Raw genomic sequence first — 16,781 nt, forward strand, 5'->3', positions numbered from 1 at the left:
GAATTTTGAAGCCACGGCTCAACCGCGTCGAGATGTGAAAAATTTCCCCACAAATTAAGGGTCTATTTGGATGACCTCAGCCGGAGACAGTTTTAGCTCCGTGCTAAAGTAAATTATACTATAACAATACTGTAAGGAGCCGGAACACAAATCAAGATTTAAAATAAACTAGAAAAGAGGTGGAGTGGAAAACATAGCTCCACCAGCTCCAGCTCCGAGCTGCTACAATACACTAGTGTACGGAGCCGGAGCGCCCGGAGCTCTCCCAAACTAGCTGTAATGCATCCTGAGTGTATCCGACCGCTCCCACCCTCAAGCTGGGCCCCACCCAGCATATGGTTGCATGCCCTAGTGTACAGGACCCAGCATAAGAGGTGGGCCCTGTTCCAAATAAAAAAATCAATTTTCTATCTTTCAATCCTCTGCCGATTGCACGTAAAGCTGCACCATGCATGTATTTTCATCCCATCGTCATCCTTTGCTAATTTTTTTATTGCTTATGGCCCGATCTTTAGCTTGAGGCCGGGTCTTTACCTTTTACCACTACGACCCCTTTTAGAACTGGTACTGTTATTTCCAACACTACTGATGCCCTAAGTTTCCTTCGTCTCCGTGGCTCCATGCGTATGCAGCAAGGGCGCAGCAGTGACCTGTGAGTGCAAGAGGGGGGTTTAATGGCGGTCACAGCCTCACAGGATGGCAGTAAGAGCAGCAGCAGGTACGTACCCCTGCCTCTCCTTTAAGCGTCTCCTTTAACGCCCACCACCTACCGTCGCTGCCGCCGCCCCGCCCCGCGCCCTGTCACTGCGACCCGGCCGGCCGATGAGCTCGCTGCGCCGTCTTCAATGCCCACGCACTGCCACCCCCGCTATAAAACACCCGCCCCGCCACCTTCCTCTCCTCACTCCATCCTTGCACTCCCACAGCAGCAGCAGCAGCGAGAAAGCCACACGCACATCTCCAGTCCAGCGAGGAGCGAGAAGAGGAGGCGAGCAGCAGCGATGGCGAGGTCTGCCAAGATGATGGCGGCGGCGGCCCTGCTGGTCCTGGCCGTGGCGGCGGCGACCGCCGAGGCGAGGAACATCAAGACGGCGGACAAGAAGCAGGACGACCCAGCTGTGCAGCCGCAGACCTTCCCGCCCTTCGACCGCCTCGGCGGCGGAATGCCCGGCAGCAGCCTCCCGGGCAGCAGCATCCCCGGCAGCAGCATGCCGGGGTTCTCCCTCCCCGGCAGCGGCGGGCTCACCCCGGGCTTCAGCCTCCCCGGCTCCGGCAGCATCGGCAGCATGCCCCTCTTCGGCGGCGGCTCCCCGGGCTTCAGCGGCTTCGGTGGCCTGCCCGGCTCCCCCGCCGCCGGCGGCTCCGTCCCCGAGCACGCCAACAAGCCCTGAAGTCCGTCCGCCGGAGCCCGGGCTATAGCGCCTCGTACGTCGTCGTGCATGCGTGGTTGGTTTGGTTGGCCGGTCGGCTTCCCCGTTCATCTATCTGTGCAGTTAGGCTTGCACCCTACTACGTCTAGCTAGCTATAGCTTCTGTTCTACTGCTTCTAGTTACCTGCTCGCATTGCATTGGAGAGAGCTGGGGATGTGTTGGTTATTGTGTTTGATTTGTTGCTTGGTTACTAGGTTATTATCGTCAATGGTGTCTGTGTGTTCTTGGTGTTGTACTGGTGATGTGTTCTTGAGGCATGAATAATGCTGCATGTGATGTTTGTGCTGTGGGATTTGTTGTAATGTATGCACTAAGCTAGCTTTTGTTGTCATTATATGATATGAATGGTTCACATTTGTTACTTCTTGTTTGGTCTTGGGCTCTTGGGGAAAGATTTGAAATTTGAACCACAGCTCACCGCTTGGAAGAAAGAGCTGGCATTGGGTTGCTAAGATTTAAAATCTGTGGGTTTGGGGATTCCTGAAAGCGTTGTTCCTCATTTGAGAGGACTTCTCTTGCCACTTACACCTACTACACTGAACACAAGTTCAAAGCAAATGGATACACCAACCGAGCTGGGTATCAGAGTTCACGATATTCTCTAGCAAAGAAAGAAAAGGAGCAATTAAATCCTGGCAGTAATATTAATGATCAATAAGCTTTTAAGCCAAGGACATGCATGTACTGCACCACTGCTGCAGCAATTTACTGCTCTAGGTGGTGCAGTTACTGCTCTGTGTCCTCACATCTGTCCACGCCGTTAGATGAGATAAATCGATCTGACGTGAAGTAAAAATGTTTGGTATTTTCCCAGTAATATACTAGTGGCCACAGATTGAGCTACCCATATGGATATGGCCTGGGCATATGAAATTAAAAAAAAAAACTCTCTTTCTACCGCTTCGATCTCTCTTGCCTCTCTAGTCTCTCCCATGTAGCTCACGCCCTCACCGAGTGAAGACACGAGCTCTGTGAGGACGACTGGGAACGGCGATGTGGCGAAGACGACTCGTATCCAAAGTAAAATGGGCTCAAAGTAAAATTGGCTGGTGGACACTCTTCTTCAAAAATGAGTTTGACTGCAGACCATCAAAAAATGTTATCTTTGCTATGAGACACTATAAATCTGTGGCAATTTGCTTGGGACACTATACCCATTATTATACTCAGTTTTAAAGGAACGCTACTGAAATTGACTATCCTACCCTTACCTGTATCTCTCCCTCATCTCATGCTCTCCAAATCGAATCGCACCTACTCCCAACGCGCCCGTTTCCGGCGGCCGCCGCCTCTCCCAACTGTGCGCGCTGCCTGCTCGCGGGGCCACAGCGCTCAAGGGCGCCGGTGGTGAGGCCGGGGCCGAGGCCGGCCTGGCCCTGCTGGGCGTGATGGCGGCACGGGCTGCATGGATGCCGACAGAGATGTCTGGTGGAGGTGTAACGGAAGAAGAGATGGTGCCTGTGAGCTGATTGGAGGAGGGCAGAAAACAATTCCTTGTTTGTTGCTCAGCTGCTATGGGAAGAAGAGCATATGAATTGGTCTGATGGACGAGAATCAAGAAACAAGATGCGCTGCTGGATGGGGTTGGCAAGGAGCAGCCAGGCTAGCAGCTCTGCTGCAACTGCATATGTAGGGATAGAAAAGCAAAATTGCGGCTAGAATTTGGTTGTGCATGAGCTAGAGATGGATCGGTACAGCTGTTGTTTGCAAAGGAGATTAAAAGATAGGAGATATTAGCCACGGGGAGCACATCAAGAAGAACTCGCTTGTGACGTCCGCGAAGGTTGAGGTTGGCGGGATTGGCCGCCGGGAGGGGCCGATGCCGGGCGACATCACCCGCAGGAGGGGTCGCGTGCTGGAGCAGCCCCTCCGGCATTGGTCCTGTGCCGGTTAAGGCCTCCGCCGGTCATCGCCGCGTCGGGCGTGGCCGCGCGAGGGAAAGCGCGCCGGGAGAGGAAGCCGCGAGGAGGGGGGCCTCCACCGGAACTAGCTCAGGGGCTGCGCGCTGGGAAGAATCTCCGCGCGATGGGCTGCCGCCGCCGCATGTTGCAAGGAAGGCATGAACGCCGGTGGAACAGTCGTCTGCGCGAGTCCGCCCATGTCGCCTGAACGGGCACGGGCACGGGCAGGGGCAGGGGCAAAGTAGTCCTTTTTAGCGCTTTGCAATTAGGAAAAAAAATGTATTTTACTTCCTTCAACAATTCATTTTATACGCTTAACCCTTTGAGCAAAATTTATACTCAGTTTACTTTCCCAACAATTCCAATTAGTTCAATTTACCCTCTAATGATATTTCTTTTATTTTATTTCTCCGTATACGAATTGAATTTTAAGTTCAAATCTTGTGAGTGGATAGAGAACATGATGTCATATGTTAAAAAATATATTAAAATTTTTCCATGGTTATTTTCATATTTTGAAAATATTTAACACGAAATTTATCAAAAAATACAATTCTGCGTGAAAAATATTCATAAAAAAATCATAATATATTTTTCTAGCTTAGGGCATCATATTATAAGTTACATTGCAAAATTTAAAGTTCAAATTACACTTGTAAGTAGAGAAATAAAAAAAGAGAAATCTCATTAGGGGATAGATTGGACCAATTAAAATAGTTTGAGACAGTAGTTTCAGCCTAAATTTTATTTAGGGTTAAGTGGATAAAGTGAATTGTTGAGGAAAGTAAAATGAATTTTTCCTTATAATTAAAATGAGTAAAATATGAGATGCAGTGTCCAGGGGCAAATTAACATGTTTGAAGAGCGTTTTTTTTTGGCAAAGTCTTTCTTTTTTATGGCTTCCAGCAAATACATCCAAACCTAGCCAAGATTGAGGAACATGGACCAGCGGCACGAGCTTGGAGAGGCGAGGCGCCACGCCGCGCTGTGACGAAGAGCATACTGGTGCGTGGCACTCTGGACGTATATCGAGTTCGACGCTGTAATACCTCGGCCCATCGTATTAGTTTTGGATGGGATTAGTCACACTTTCGTAGTCTAAGTAAGTCCGGACCAACTTATAATAATCTTTTATCCTTTAATCGTAGCATGTTCAAGGTAATCTGTTTTACAAAATATTGAGTGAAGTGCATGAAGCAGGATGCTATGTGTATACGAATACATCCCCGGAAGGACTGGACAATAGGGTCTACAAAAATGAGGCATTACAAGTGGTATCAAATCCAACACTCTTAATGCACGAGTGCATACATGTTGGCCCGTGGAAGGGACATGGCATGACGGTGGAACTGAGAGAAGATCCTTGGATATTTGTTTTTTACAAATGTGGCAAGCTGCCGAGGGCGTCAGCCCTGACGGAGGGAAGAATGCAATACCCGGTCTTTTATTGTGAGGTCCATGGGCCAAATGGGGCTATGGGGTAACTCACTCCACCATGGTAGCAAGTGTGTGTGGGATTTAATCTCATCTTGCTAGCCTAAATTGGGGAAGATCGATTTAAATAGCTAGCTCTAGGAAGCATTGCAACCCTAGGTTGAATCCTTTCACGCGAAGCGAAGACGAAAGCGTAAGCAAGTTGCAGTGTAGGTGTGGTCCACTCAGCGGGCAGAGTGGCATGAGCCGTTTTCCTGGGTTGGGTCGTTACATTTGGTACTCAATGTGCAGAGTGGGTCTGAGCCGTTTTCTTGAACTAGGTCATTGAACTAGGTCGTTACAGGTGGTAATCAGAGCCAACTCTTGTGGTTTCACGGGCGCGTGCGGGTCAGAAGTGTGGGCATGGTATGCACGACGCGTGGGTCCTGTATGGACACGGTATGGTATACGCCGGCACTGAACGTACAGACGTGGCTAAGAGAAAGTATCCTGGGCAGTTGTCCCATAAGAGTAAGTTGGTGCTTGACAAGGACGTCGAGTCCTCAAGGGTGGGAGTGTTGTAAGGACCATAGACCAAATATGGTCATGGGTAGCTTACTCCACCATGGTAGCAAGTGTGTGTGGGATTTAGTCCCACCTTGCTAGTCTAAAGTGGGGAACACCAACTTAAATAGCTAGCTCTAGAAAGCATTGCAATCCTAGGTTAACCGTTTTACGCGAAGCGAGGACGAAAGCGTAAGCAGGTTGCAGTGTAGATGTGGTCCACTCAGCGTGCAGAGTGGTATGAACAGTTTTCCTAGGTTGGGTCGTTACATTTGGTACTCGGTGTGCAGAGTGGGTCTGAGCCGTTTTCCTGTACTAGGCCGTTACATTTATATTCGAGGGAATTACTCCTATCTTGATAGTATAAGTAGGTCTAAACCAATTTAAAAGGTTTTTATCTTTTAGCCATGGTACCTTCAGGTTAAATTTTTTACATAAAGCGAGGATGAAAGTGTAATTAAAGGAAGGGTTGCGCAGTGCAGCTTTGAAGGGTAGGATATCTACGCCTGCATCCTGATTGGGGCTATATTTTTTTGGGAGCGGATAGGTCGATCCGGTAACATGGCTCTTGACTCGATCAAAGAGGCCTTCGATATTGGTCGATGCTTGATATGTTGATGTTGGTGGCGGAGTGGGGGAGGAGGGGTGGCGTTTGTGCGCGATGCCAGGTACGAAGGGTGGCCTACATATATTTAGTCCATTGCGGACTTCAATATTGTAGCAATGACAATAACTAATGCCTAGAAACACAAACCTCCACCTTAAAAACTTGTCGGGTAATAAACATTTAGCTTACCTTGATGCTTGACATATTTGAAGTAAAAACAAAAGCTAAAAAATAAAATAAAGGAAAAGAAGTAAATCCAAGTTTGGATTTTGTGACCACCTACTCTTTGACAAGCACACCATCTTCTTCAACTACGAATTCAAATTAGGTGAGATTCAATTTGGTTTAGGTTTTAAGGTTAGGTCTAGGGTTTCAAGTTGGGGAGGTGATGTGCGACTGCTTAAAAGAATGATGGAGGGGATGCTGGTGGTCAATGGTGAAGCTAGAGAAAAATCAAGGGTGCATAGAGTTTTTTTTTAAAGGGGTGTTTCAAATATGATGAAAATTTGAATATAATTACTATTTTTTCATTTTCTGGGAGGTGCATTAGCACCCCTAATTATTATGTAGCTTTGCCTCTGCTGGTGGTGACGAGATGTGAGCATGAAGGCAAGGCTTTTAAGTAGTATGTAGTATGCTTACTCCCTCCCAATTTTCTACTTCAGAAAACCTAGAAGAACTTTTTCAGATAAGATTTTTAGAGAACTTCTTTAGAAAAAGTTGGGAGAACTTCATATAGGTTTTAAAGAAAATATTTTCAAATAAGAATATTGGCCCACACGATAAAAGAAAAGGTCACCACGATACTAGTCATGCACTCCTAGACCACGCCCGTAGAATAGGAAGAAAAATGCAAATACTTCCTCCGTTCAAGAATAGAAAACATAATTTTGTTTTTTTCTTTGTATCTAAAATTATTTAATCCATTGTTTTATTAAATATATCATTTATAATTGCAAACCAAAGTAGTGCACTTTCATAAAAAATGAATACAATTGTGTAATTTTTATAGACTCACAAGTCACAATATCCTAAAGAAAATTCACAAAATATAAAGAGCATGCAATTCCAAGTAAATTACACAATCGAGTTCGTACTTATTCACATATTATAATATGCCACAACTTCAATATGCTCATTACATTACCTGCAGCAAAATATAGCTTAGCTAGTTTCTGAAATATACAAACACATACTTGCACGCATACCCACAAATTAGTAAGAACAAACACATAGATACACACATTCAATGATACGGGTGTACACACAAATAACTTAGCTAGTAAGGAAAATACACACACCACATATTATTTGGCAAAATGCAATACAATTATAGGTACTACATTTATGCGATCCATTGTCTTTGCTTCCTTCTTCACTCTTTCAATATTTCCAGATGCTACCCATGTCCATGTTGGCCACATACTCTAGGGCTGCAGGCACCATGGATGATATTTCGATAGCATTGGTCTGGTCAGGATTCATCCCATTGCCGTTTTGTGATACCATCGACAAAGGTCCACTGTTCGGTGCAGCCATGAAGCCGTCAGTACTTGCTACTCCCATGCCCAGCTGGTGGTAGGACATTGGCGGCACAATGGTCTTCGAGTTCCTAAATAGGGTGTTGTTCATCTGAAGGCCGATGCCGCCCATGTCTGGCATTGGCGGCATCATAGGTGACACCAACGAGGAGATTGCGCTAGTGGTGGAGTAGTAGGACACTTGTGGGTCCATTGTGAAGTCTGGTAGCATAGGAAATTGTAGCGGCATAGCCATGGGGGTGCTTCTTTCACCAATCCCACAGCCAGTCGTGTCCAGGTTGTACTGTGGCAATGCAGGTGTCCTTTTTCTTCCAGCGGTCTTGTGGAACACATGACAAACCACCCAATCATCCTGCATAAATTTGATATATGAAAACCCACAACAAAATTAGATTAGGATAAGTAAAACAAGTATTATGGATGCATGTATATGCTAGTGCTATACTACAACCTTAGAGTTAGAAGATTTGATGGTGGTGGTGGAGGTTGAGCTGGATGTGGGGTAGGGGAGCCTGCTACTGCCTTCGAGTCTGAATTCATGCATGACCCAGTCAGTTTTCTCACCCCCGGGTGCCCTACCCTTGTAGATACGAGCGTCGTCTTCATGCCAATAAGTTCTGGCAGTGCTACCCCTACTACATCCCTATAGATTTCCTTATCCTTGCCAGTGGCCTTCCAGTAGCCACCCTCCGTAGCCCGGTTTGCCCTCGTCCCAGTTGGGTACTTACGGTCCTGGTGGAAGAAGTACCATTCTTTCTCCCCTAATTTTGCCTTATCTACACAGTGGAATTAAAGTCCCAACTCATAAGCATGTGAACATGGACCATATAAATGAGATGCTTAGGTACAAGATGCATGCATAGGCGCAAAGAGTGCATACTAGGCAGTTCCCATGGCTCGCTCTTATTAAAATCGACCTCTCCCATGGCGGTACAAGTGAAGTTCCTTTGGTGCACTTGGGCATAAGGTAGAAAGTGATTATCTCCTCATCATTGGGGTAGAAGCGGAACCCTGGAGGCAGCTCGAGGCTACCACCACCACCGCTAATCTCCTTCGGTTGCTCGCTCCTGGTGGTCTCCCATGGTTCTGGTGCTCCTTCAATGATTAGAACTACTCTCAAGCTAAGCAAAAAACTATAATAACCAATAAGGAATTTGAATGATACTAAAAAAGAAAGCAGTTAACCATACATTTGCAAACACTTCTTGATCTAACAATCAATCCTGATCTCTCAAACGGAGCTCAGAGGAGGATGCATGCCGAGCTACTGTGACACTAGCAAGAGGCAACAACAACTTAAATAGGTAAGAGGCGTGCGTGAGAAAGACACTTGCTACAGAAGGCTCTCACCAACTTCACCCTTTTCAGTTTTGTATGTTTCTACTAGCCATTGGACGCTTGTTCTTTCCAACTGTGCCATGCTTGTCCTACACATCACAAGGTCACTTTCGCGCAGAAACTGCGGCTGTTGGCGACAGGTACCCCGCATCTCGAAGCTCTTTGGTGCGTGGCTATTGTGATCCTCCTCCGGTTTGCCTGCCCCAGTTTGTGATTCCGGTGGACATATGAGTCGTCCATGTATGTTTTCCCATATCATGATTTGCATGAATGTAGAGCTGTATTACACGGCTGGCGGCCAACCACTCATCAAGATGTGCACGCATCATCGGGTGTTTCGGCTGCTGCAAGGCCCTCGTGATGCAAAAGTAAACAATCTAGCGTGGGTTTCACATTGCTCTTAGAGGGGTATGTGGACATCCATCTAGACAAGGGCAGTGGTGGGTCATTGTGATGTGGTTCGCGTCATTGCAGAGTGTCGTGTTCTTCATTCGACCAGTCTCTATGTAAAGAGAACATATGTGTTGCATCGTCCTATGTGGTTTACTGTGTGTGTGAGCTATCTATTGTTGTGTATGTAGACACTTGATGCATATATCTATTGGGTCATGTTTGGCCTATGGTTATTATCATACAGTAATTGTGATATATCAATATCAAACCAATAAATGTACAACTATGCAAAAATGTTTGAGGTCACCTGCGCGCCAGCTCCAAAAACCATGGGTAGTTTGCCTATTAGTAATCTATAGGGAGAGACAAGTGGCGGCTACTGCTTGATTTGTGCATCTATGCATGAGTTTTTTTCCTTTTCTGTTTTCACTTTTTGGAAATGATTTAATAAAGGTGTGCTCCAATCCGTCGGTTCACATTGTCCTTGTATACAAATGACCATGTGCTTTCCAGGCCTATTGAAGCCATACGGTACCCTAGCTTTACCAAGAAAAGTGGCCGCAACATGCATTTATCCTTGGGTTTCACCTCATCCAAGAGTCTACGTATGCAATGCATGAATTTTCATGCTTATCAATTGCTTAGCTTTTGGCTAATCCTCTATATACTATGATAATATGATCTTATCATGGCCCAACCTAAAACCACGACATAGTATCCATCACCTTAAACTAATGCCTCCATAATTTTGAGGCTACTATGTGCTATGGAATATACTTGAAACACAGGTGCATGACATGTAAAGCTAGGCTCCCCAACCACTGATGCTCATCCGAACTCACCACATATACCAATGAACACTTGGGTTGCGCACGTGAACCAACATAGTAAAAAAAAACTAATGAAATGTGGTATTACACTTGTACCCATTTATAATTCTCTAGCTGCCACATCATATTCTATCAGCACCACTCCCCCTATGCTCTATCCCCATTGCAATTCTAAGCCCGAATTACAAAGATGTGACTCCCTTGCCACTAGCACTGCCCTCCTATCACATGTGGTAATAGCGCCACAGCCAGATCATATCATACTACGAATCCGGCCGTGTGCCACTCGAAGGATACCTCTAGGCCTGTCTATCATCATCTAGATGGCAAACCCTACTCTCGAAGCCCTAACTTTGCGACAAACCATTGTTGTGGACTATAAGGATATAAAAGACAATCATATTTCCTATTGGATCTCATATTTAGCAGAGTACAACACTAATTCAATGTCCTATTCAGTTTACTATCTCATGTTTGTAGGGCTGTGATTCAATCACTCATGTTGCTTATTGTGCAGTGTGCATTTTTAAGTGACCAGTGTTCAGTTGCGATTGTCATGTTTGAGTGTTTGCCAGAGGGACAACCAAGATCAATTTCAGTTTTAGTCAGTTGTTTCGATGAGCCTTTTAGACTTGCTGTCCCTTCCTCATTATTGTGTTGAGCACACCAACTATTGGCCAAGAAGAATATAGGTTTCAGATAATAGGTTCGTTCAGTTTTCAGTTATATGCATTTATTCAGTCTTAGGTTTCAGAAGGTATTATCTATGACATAGTTGGCGAGCATTCTACCACTAAAAACAGTCCATCCTTACTCAAGCAGACTATATATAAAATATTTTGTTCCAGCAGATATGTGCAGTAAAGCTAGCATACTAAATGCCAATGTTTTAAATAGCGGGCTATAGCAGTGCTATAGCGGCACTATAGCGGTTTCACGGAGCTCTTGCTATGCCCATTGTAGTAGAAAAAGCACGCTATAGCGGGCAATAGCAGGCTATAGCGGCGCTAATAGCGTTTTTTTATCTTGCCGCTAAATCGTATAGCCCGCTATTTAAAACATTGCTAAATGCAAATGCAAGAAACATGATTCTACCACTCCCTGGTAGGATGGTTCTCAAGTGGATGTAAATTTGAGCTATTTCTTTCCTTGTTATCACTTGGTTCTCTATCACTTGGTTTTTGTTATAGTCTGTTCCTTGCTCTTCTGGTTGAAAAAATATAGCTCTGTCACTCAGTTTTTATTTTACCTTTTCAATTGACATGTCATTATCTCAGTGTTTTAAAAAGTAATTGATAACTTAAAATGTGCACTGTTTGTGTGAGAGCAGCCGCAGCCAGCAGCCCGAAGAGCTGATGGCTGGGGTTTTCTCTTGCAGGCTTGAAGCTCACGGCCTTCGCTACGGCCGGTTGGGGGTGGCTCTTCCCCTCTAGGCTCGCATGCTGGTCGCTTCGTGGCGGTTAGAGAAATTTTTTTTTATCTCTCTAAATTTTAGGATGAGTCCTATTTTCTCTTTAGATAATAAAACCGTCCGCTTAAACTCCTCGGACTCGCGATACCGGACATATGACTTTTCTGGCTGGCTTCTCTCGGTGGTTTTTCTCCTTTCTGTAGTCCAATTATGGTAAATTTTTTATGGTGGACTAACTATTATATTCTTGAACTGTAATAAAGATTTCATACTTATTAGATCATGTATGCTTGAGCAACTAAATTTTAAACTATATCACGAGTCCGAGAAGTCCAAACGGATAGTTTTATTATCTATGAATACGGACTCGTCCTAAAATTCTAAGAAGGTAAAAGTAACTTTTTTCTGGCGGCTATCATCCCGGCCTGTCGCTGTCGCCGCCGTGTTGCTGGGTCGACAAATCGCGAGGGAGACGAGATAGCAAGGCCTTCAAGGCTTCATTCGGGCTATCTCGAAGGAGATTGCCTCGGTGTTCGTTTATTGTCATGATGTAATCTTACGCTATTGCTTAAGATGGTTCAACTCACAGGAGCAGATAGTACTTGTGTAGCTTCAGTGTTTTAAATCTTATTTGTTCTTTGAATGCCATATACTTTGCTATCACTGTACCTATAAATGGTTTCATTTTTTCTTAACATTCTAAGCATATATATGACATATTTCATAATTTCTTTATGACATATGGTATGCTTTCTTAAACTTTTATCATACCCCTACCAAACTTGTGTTATGAACTTAAGTTCAAAAAAATAAGCAAGGCACCATAGTAACACTAGACATAATTTTAAAGAAAAACAATATTAAAAATTGAAGAGCAGACAACCTCGGGGAACAGATATCTCGGACTAAACAAAAGCGGAGGTTGATGTGCAGGGAAGCTAACAGCGGGCCCTAAATGGCCAAATATAAGCATCTTGAACAGAGGCGGAGCTCCTCGTCTCAGGAGTGAAATATTCCGATTTTATATATATCTATCTGAGGCTTCGCTTACACAACTTATTAAACAAAAGAAGTTCCATTCGGATCAATCAAAACGATCAGCTAAAAGCCCTAGTTGAGTTAGGGGCTTCGGGCCCTGGTTTACTTGCCAGGTAATGTACATGGAACAACATTGATCAGCCTGGCCAGTAACCGGATGAAGCTTGTGATTCAGGAACTGCTCACATATCCATACAAAATTTAACAATCTTGTGGAATAGGCGAGCTCAAGGAGTGCAGAAAACACAAAATGAGTCCTCCAAGTTTGTCCACTGTCTTTAATCTGCTGCCATGAACGGGTCGACGTCACCAAGATCAGCAATTAGGGGCTCCAAGACTTCAGGCACACCTTCTTGCGTGAAATATGTAGGGAACGGTAGCAAAGTCGTGTCAGGTTTCTTGAATATAGAATCCTTAACGAAAACAAAGCTACCTTGAGGGCCAGGAACCTGCAAAAAGGGTAACAAGAGATAAATAGAACGACACAACACATATCTGAGCTTCTATGCTTGAACAAAATATGCTGTAACGTCAGAAATGATCAAGTCACCTGGCCCTTCAGATATAGTAAGTTCCTGGATGGGTCTATTTGATAAACCCATACATTTTTCACTGTGCGTTGCACACCACCCATGCGTCCAGGCATCTTCCTATTTTTGAAAACCTGAAAGTTTCCAATGCTATGTCATTATATATGGAAGGCTAGTTGTTGCAGTACTGCTATCTGCAAATATTAGCAAGTCCACAACTGCCATGGAAATCTAAATCAAGTGTCTTCCTGCATGAAAGATATTATAATATGGTTTCAAGTGAGCAAAAGACTTAAGATGACCTCACTTCCACCTGAACAAACTTATGAGAAGAGGTTTATTAGTGTTATGCACCATCCATGGAAAGCACCAATCAAGAAGGCTGTAAAATGGACCATATATGGGGCTAGATGAATAAAGCAGCTGCTGCCTTGCCATTCCACCATTCAGTCAAATAACCGGTTACCAATTTCTAACCAATGTGAAAATTGTTCCTAAGTTCTAATATAGACCTAAGCAATTTCAAGTACCATAAGCCAGGAAACCAAAATCACTTCGGCAGCATACATTTTACTACATGAGAACACATATGACCTAAGCAATTTCAAGTACCATAAGTTCATGGGCTTTGTAGATGTAAACACGCATCTCCATTCTCCAAAGAATGCCCAGATCTGAATAAACAACTTCTTCAGTTATTTAACACTTTTAAATGTACTGAACTCCGATCACATCATTTAATAGACTCGTTGTTCATGGTACACCCCAAGTGAAAAAAAAAACATGAGAACATACCAACAAGGCAACAATACTTAAGGTCTTATCAGGTTACCTATTAAGGAACACAAAACAATCTGTGAGCAATACTTAAAATCCATTATTCATCTTGTCAATAGGATGTGTGATTTATAGCAAAACTTCACTGCTGCCTATCCTAATGGAAAGTACAATGCCACTATTCCGAGAAGGGAGATGTATAACATGTTTGCATTATATAAATATGATACTGTTATATAACATACCCTTCCAGGAGCATCTCTTTGACCAGTAGAACCGATACTGCGATGTGACAAAGATGCACCATGCGATGCAGGCATCCCCTTAAAGCCATGTCTTTTCATTCCACCCTACAAGATCACAGAAGGTCAAAATGTTGAGGATTGATAATATAGACATTATTGCTTTGTTCTAGAAGGATTGCCATTTTAAAAATAGGCAATAATGTGAGTTGTATTACTTCTGTATTGCAATGTCTTAATGTGGAATTGACCAGTTTTGACGAGTTCTGTAACATTAACACATTTCTTAAAGAAAATCAATCTAGGATCTTGAAAATCGGAGAGAACTTGCAGTATCATGCAAAGAAGCTCTCATATACTGGTCCTCCAAGTTTCTCAAATCTCGATACATTTTTTCCTATGTGGATATTGGCAACTAGCAAAACGGCACAGAAAACAGGGTCACTGATACTGTCTACTCCTCTCACATGCACAGTCAAATTCTGCTCTTTTATGTGCTAAGAGTTTACAGAAAAGCCACTCAAGAACCAAAAAGGCACTGAACCCACAATAACACTAAGGATAACTCTAGTTACTAAGATGCACACTACTCTGGCATTATGTCCTTTTACTCTCAGAAAATTAGAATCAGAATACAATATTTGAAAAGAAGGTGAACATTTTCAATAATCGTCTTTGGTCTCTCACATAACACTAGTGATTTGTAATTGCCGCTGGTCATATCGTAGCACTATAGTTACATAGTCCAATTGCAAGAAACACATACAGCGTTTGCGTTTATTATCAGAAAGAGTCACTCATTAATTGCAAGATAACATTTTTAATCAAATATATGTTTGAAATGGAACAACTTATGTAAAACGCATCAAATAGAAACTAAGTTAGTATTACAAGTATCTCATGCATATTTCCAAATTCCCTTTATTTTCCTTTCAACTAATCGAATAGGGAGTTGTTGCTGAAAGAATCACAAGCTAAAACCCTGATGAATGCTTAGCTGCTTTACAGCAATGTAGATACTCTCTCAAGAAGTGAAGTTATAGGAAATAGCTATGGATAGGAAAGAATACGTACTGCAAAACCTTTGCCCTTCGTGATTCCGGTGACATCAACAAATTGTCCAGGCACAAAATGACGAACTGTGATGGTTGTCCCAACAGGAAGCAGTGCATCCTCAGTGACTGGAAATTCCCTTAACTTTCTCTTCAGAGGCACTCCCTGTGCTCTAAAGTGGCCAACTTCAGGCTTTGTTAGGTGTTTTTCCTTCTTTTGACCTGCCCCAAGCTAATAAGCACAAGGAGAAGAATTTTGGAAGTTAGCAATATTTATTTTGCAAAGTAAATGGAGAAAACAATGAAAATCAAGGCAGAATAGTTCTCATTTCTCACTAGTTTCTTGTTCATGGTGCTAAGTGCATGATATGCAATATGGTTACCAAAACCTTATACTCCCCAGTTATATTGTTACAATTGACTTGTTCCTTTAGAAGTAAACTTGGACTAAGTTGATAGGATACTTGCATACACCACTATTATGTTCTTGAGGAGAGTAAAATGGTGCAAGAACAAAAGAAATTTGGCACCAAAAGTACTATCATTGTTCTACTCATTTACCTTCCCTTATTTTTCTTTTCATTCTTTCTGTAGGCACTGCAGGAAGAGCCGTGGCCAGAACACTGCTACACGGGTTTAGAAATAAACCAATTACCGCTTAACAGCAGGAAATATTGAGATCTAATGAATCAACACCCAAATGTTACTGATCCCCAACAATAATTTACAACATTTCACTCCAAAGTGGGTTTAAATGATCTGGCTGATATCGATTCTAGCGAGTTAGTTAGACCAAGAGTCCCTGATACTCCATTTCATTTTTTTCGGTGGAACGCCGTAGTATTTCGCGATCCCTACCTATCATCGCTACGTTTCGCAGAGAGAATCAGGGAAATTGCACAGCACCTGTAGGGCGAAGAATCCCTCCTTCTCGGTAGTCTTGACCTGGGTGACGATGTTGTCGTCGACCCAGAGGACGGTGATGGGCACCTTTGCGCCCCACTTGTCCCACATCGCCGACATCCCGCACTTCACGCCGATCACGCCGGTTCGCCGCGAGGTGGGGCCCATGACACCGGCCCGAGCCTCGATGATCCGCCCCCCGCCGCCGTCCGCAGCGTCGTCGTCGTCGGAGTGGGAGACGATGGGCTCTGCGGAGAAGAGGCGGGAAGGGGGCAGGAGGGAGAGGCGCGGGCCACCGCCCGCGGAGAGGGAGAGGCCGCGGAGGCGCGCGAGCAGGCCCCTCGAGGCGGCCGCCATGGTTGCGCCTGGAGACGGGCGGCGCGGGGCGGGGCGGCAAGATGGGTGGAGCGGGGTTTACGCGGCGGCGCGGCGAGATGGGTGGGTGCTGCCGCGCTGGGCAGTAGGGTTTAGTGAGCTCGGAGCCCGTGAGGAAATGGCCCAATGGGGCGAAGCGAGCACGCGCGCGGGCTCATTTGCAAGTGGGCCTGAACGGAGTTGGGGTTTCCGATTTCCCGATTTTTTTTTAATCTCTTCCGCTTTTCCGATTTGCGATAACCAAAATGATGCCATACTTAAACACTTAAGCAAAAAAAATTGAACTTGAGTTGCACCAATATCAAAGTTTTGAGGGGCAAGTCACAAGAATAAAAAATAAATTTAATACAAGATTACAAGGCTGGGAGCATCTCCTATGAAGGCTATCACAAACTCATGGTAGCGAAAAAGGTTTGAGTATGACATGCGGCATAT

The 16,781-nt window shown here is 44.4% G+C and overlaps 2 protein-coding genes and 1 pseudogene across 2 annotated transcripts; 1 reads left to right on the plus strand and 2 right to left on the minus strand.

Moving 5' to 3' along the window:
* Positions 1-923: 923 nt before the first annotated feature.
* On the plus strand, positions 924-1,792 carry LOC112894896 (MFS18 protein-like). Its single transcript, XM_025962739.1, has one exon. It carries the CDS (start codon positions 1,002-1,004, stop codon positions 1,389-1,391), a length of 390 nt encoding a protein of 129 aa, XP_025818524.1. The 5' UTR covers positions 924-1,001; the 3' UTR covers positions 1,392-1,792.
* Positions 1,793-7,023: 5,231 nt separating this feature from the next.
* LOC112892767 lies at positions 7,024-8,877 on the minus strand (annotated as a pseudogene).
* Positions 8,878-12,415: 3,538 nt separating this feature from the next.
* On the minus strand, positions 12,416-16,449 carry LOC112891595 (50S ribosomal protein L3-2, chloroplastic). The gene is made up of 5 exons (XM_025958493.1): positions 15,975-16,449; positions 15,091-15,300; positions 14,020-14,124; positions 13,018-13,131; positions 12,416-12,916 (listed from the first exon to the last, which is right to left on the minus strand). Exons 1-5 carry the CDS (start codon positions 16,326-16,328, stop codon positions 12,746-12,748), a joined length of 954 nt encoding a protein of 317 aa, XP_025814278.1. The 5' UTR covers positions 16,329-16,449; the 3' UTR covers positions 12,416-12,745.
* Positions 16,450-16,781: the final 332 nt, after the last annotated feature.

This window comes from Panicum hallii, chromosome 5 (genome assembly GCF_002211085.1).
Source record: "Panicum hallii strain FIL2 chromosome 5, PHallii_v3.1, whole genome shotgun sequence".
NCBI classification, from domain to species: domain Eukaryota; kingdom Viridiplantae; phylum Streptophyta; class Magnoliopsida; order Poales; family Poaceae; genus Panicum; species Panicum hallii.

Bases quoted from the DNA above. Each gene is read 5' to 3' on its own strand.
- LOC112891595 (XM_025958493.1), bottom strand. From the start codon at position 16,328: ATGGCGGCCGCCTCGAGGGGCCTGCTCGCGCGCCTCCGCGGCCTCTCC. The intron at 14,125-15,090 runs GTACGTATTCTT...GTGATCTTGTAG, and splicing joins CGAAGGGCAAAGGTTTTGCA to GGTGGAATGAAAAGACATGG. The intron at 12,917-13,017 runs GTGACTTGATCA...CCCTTTTTGCAG, and splicing joins TACTATATCTGAAGGGCCAG to GTTCCTGGCCCTCAAGGTAG.
- LOC112894896 (XM_025962739.1), top strand. From the start codon at position 1,002: ATGGCGAGGTCTGCCAAGATGATGGCGGCGGCGGCCCTGCTGGTCCTG.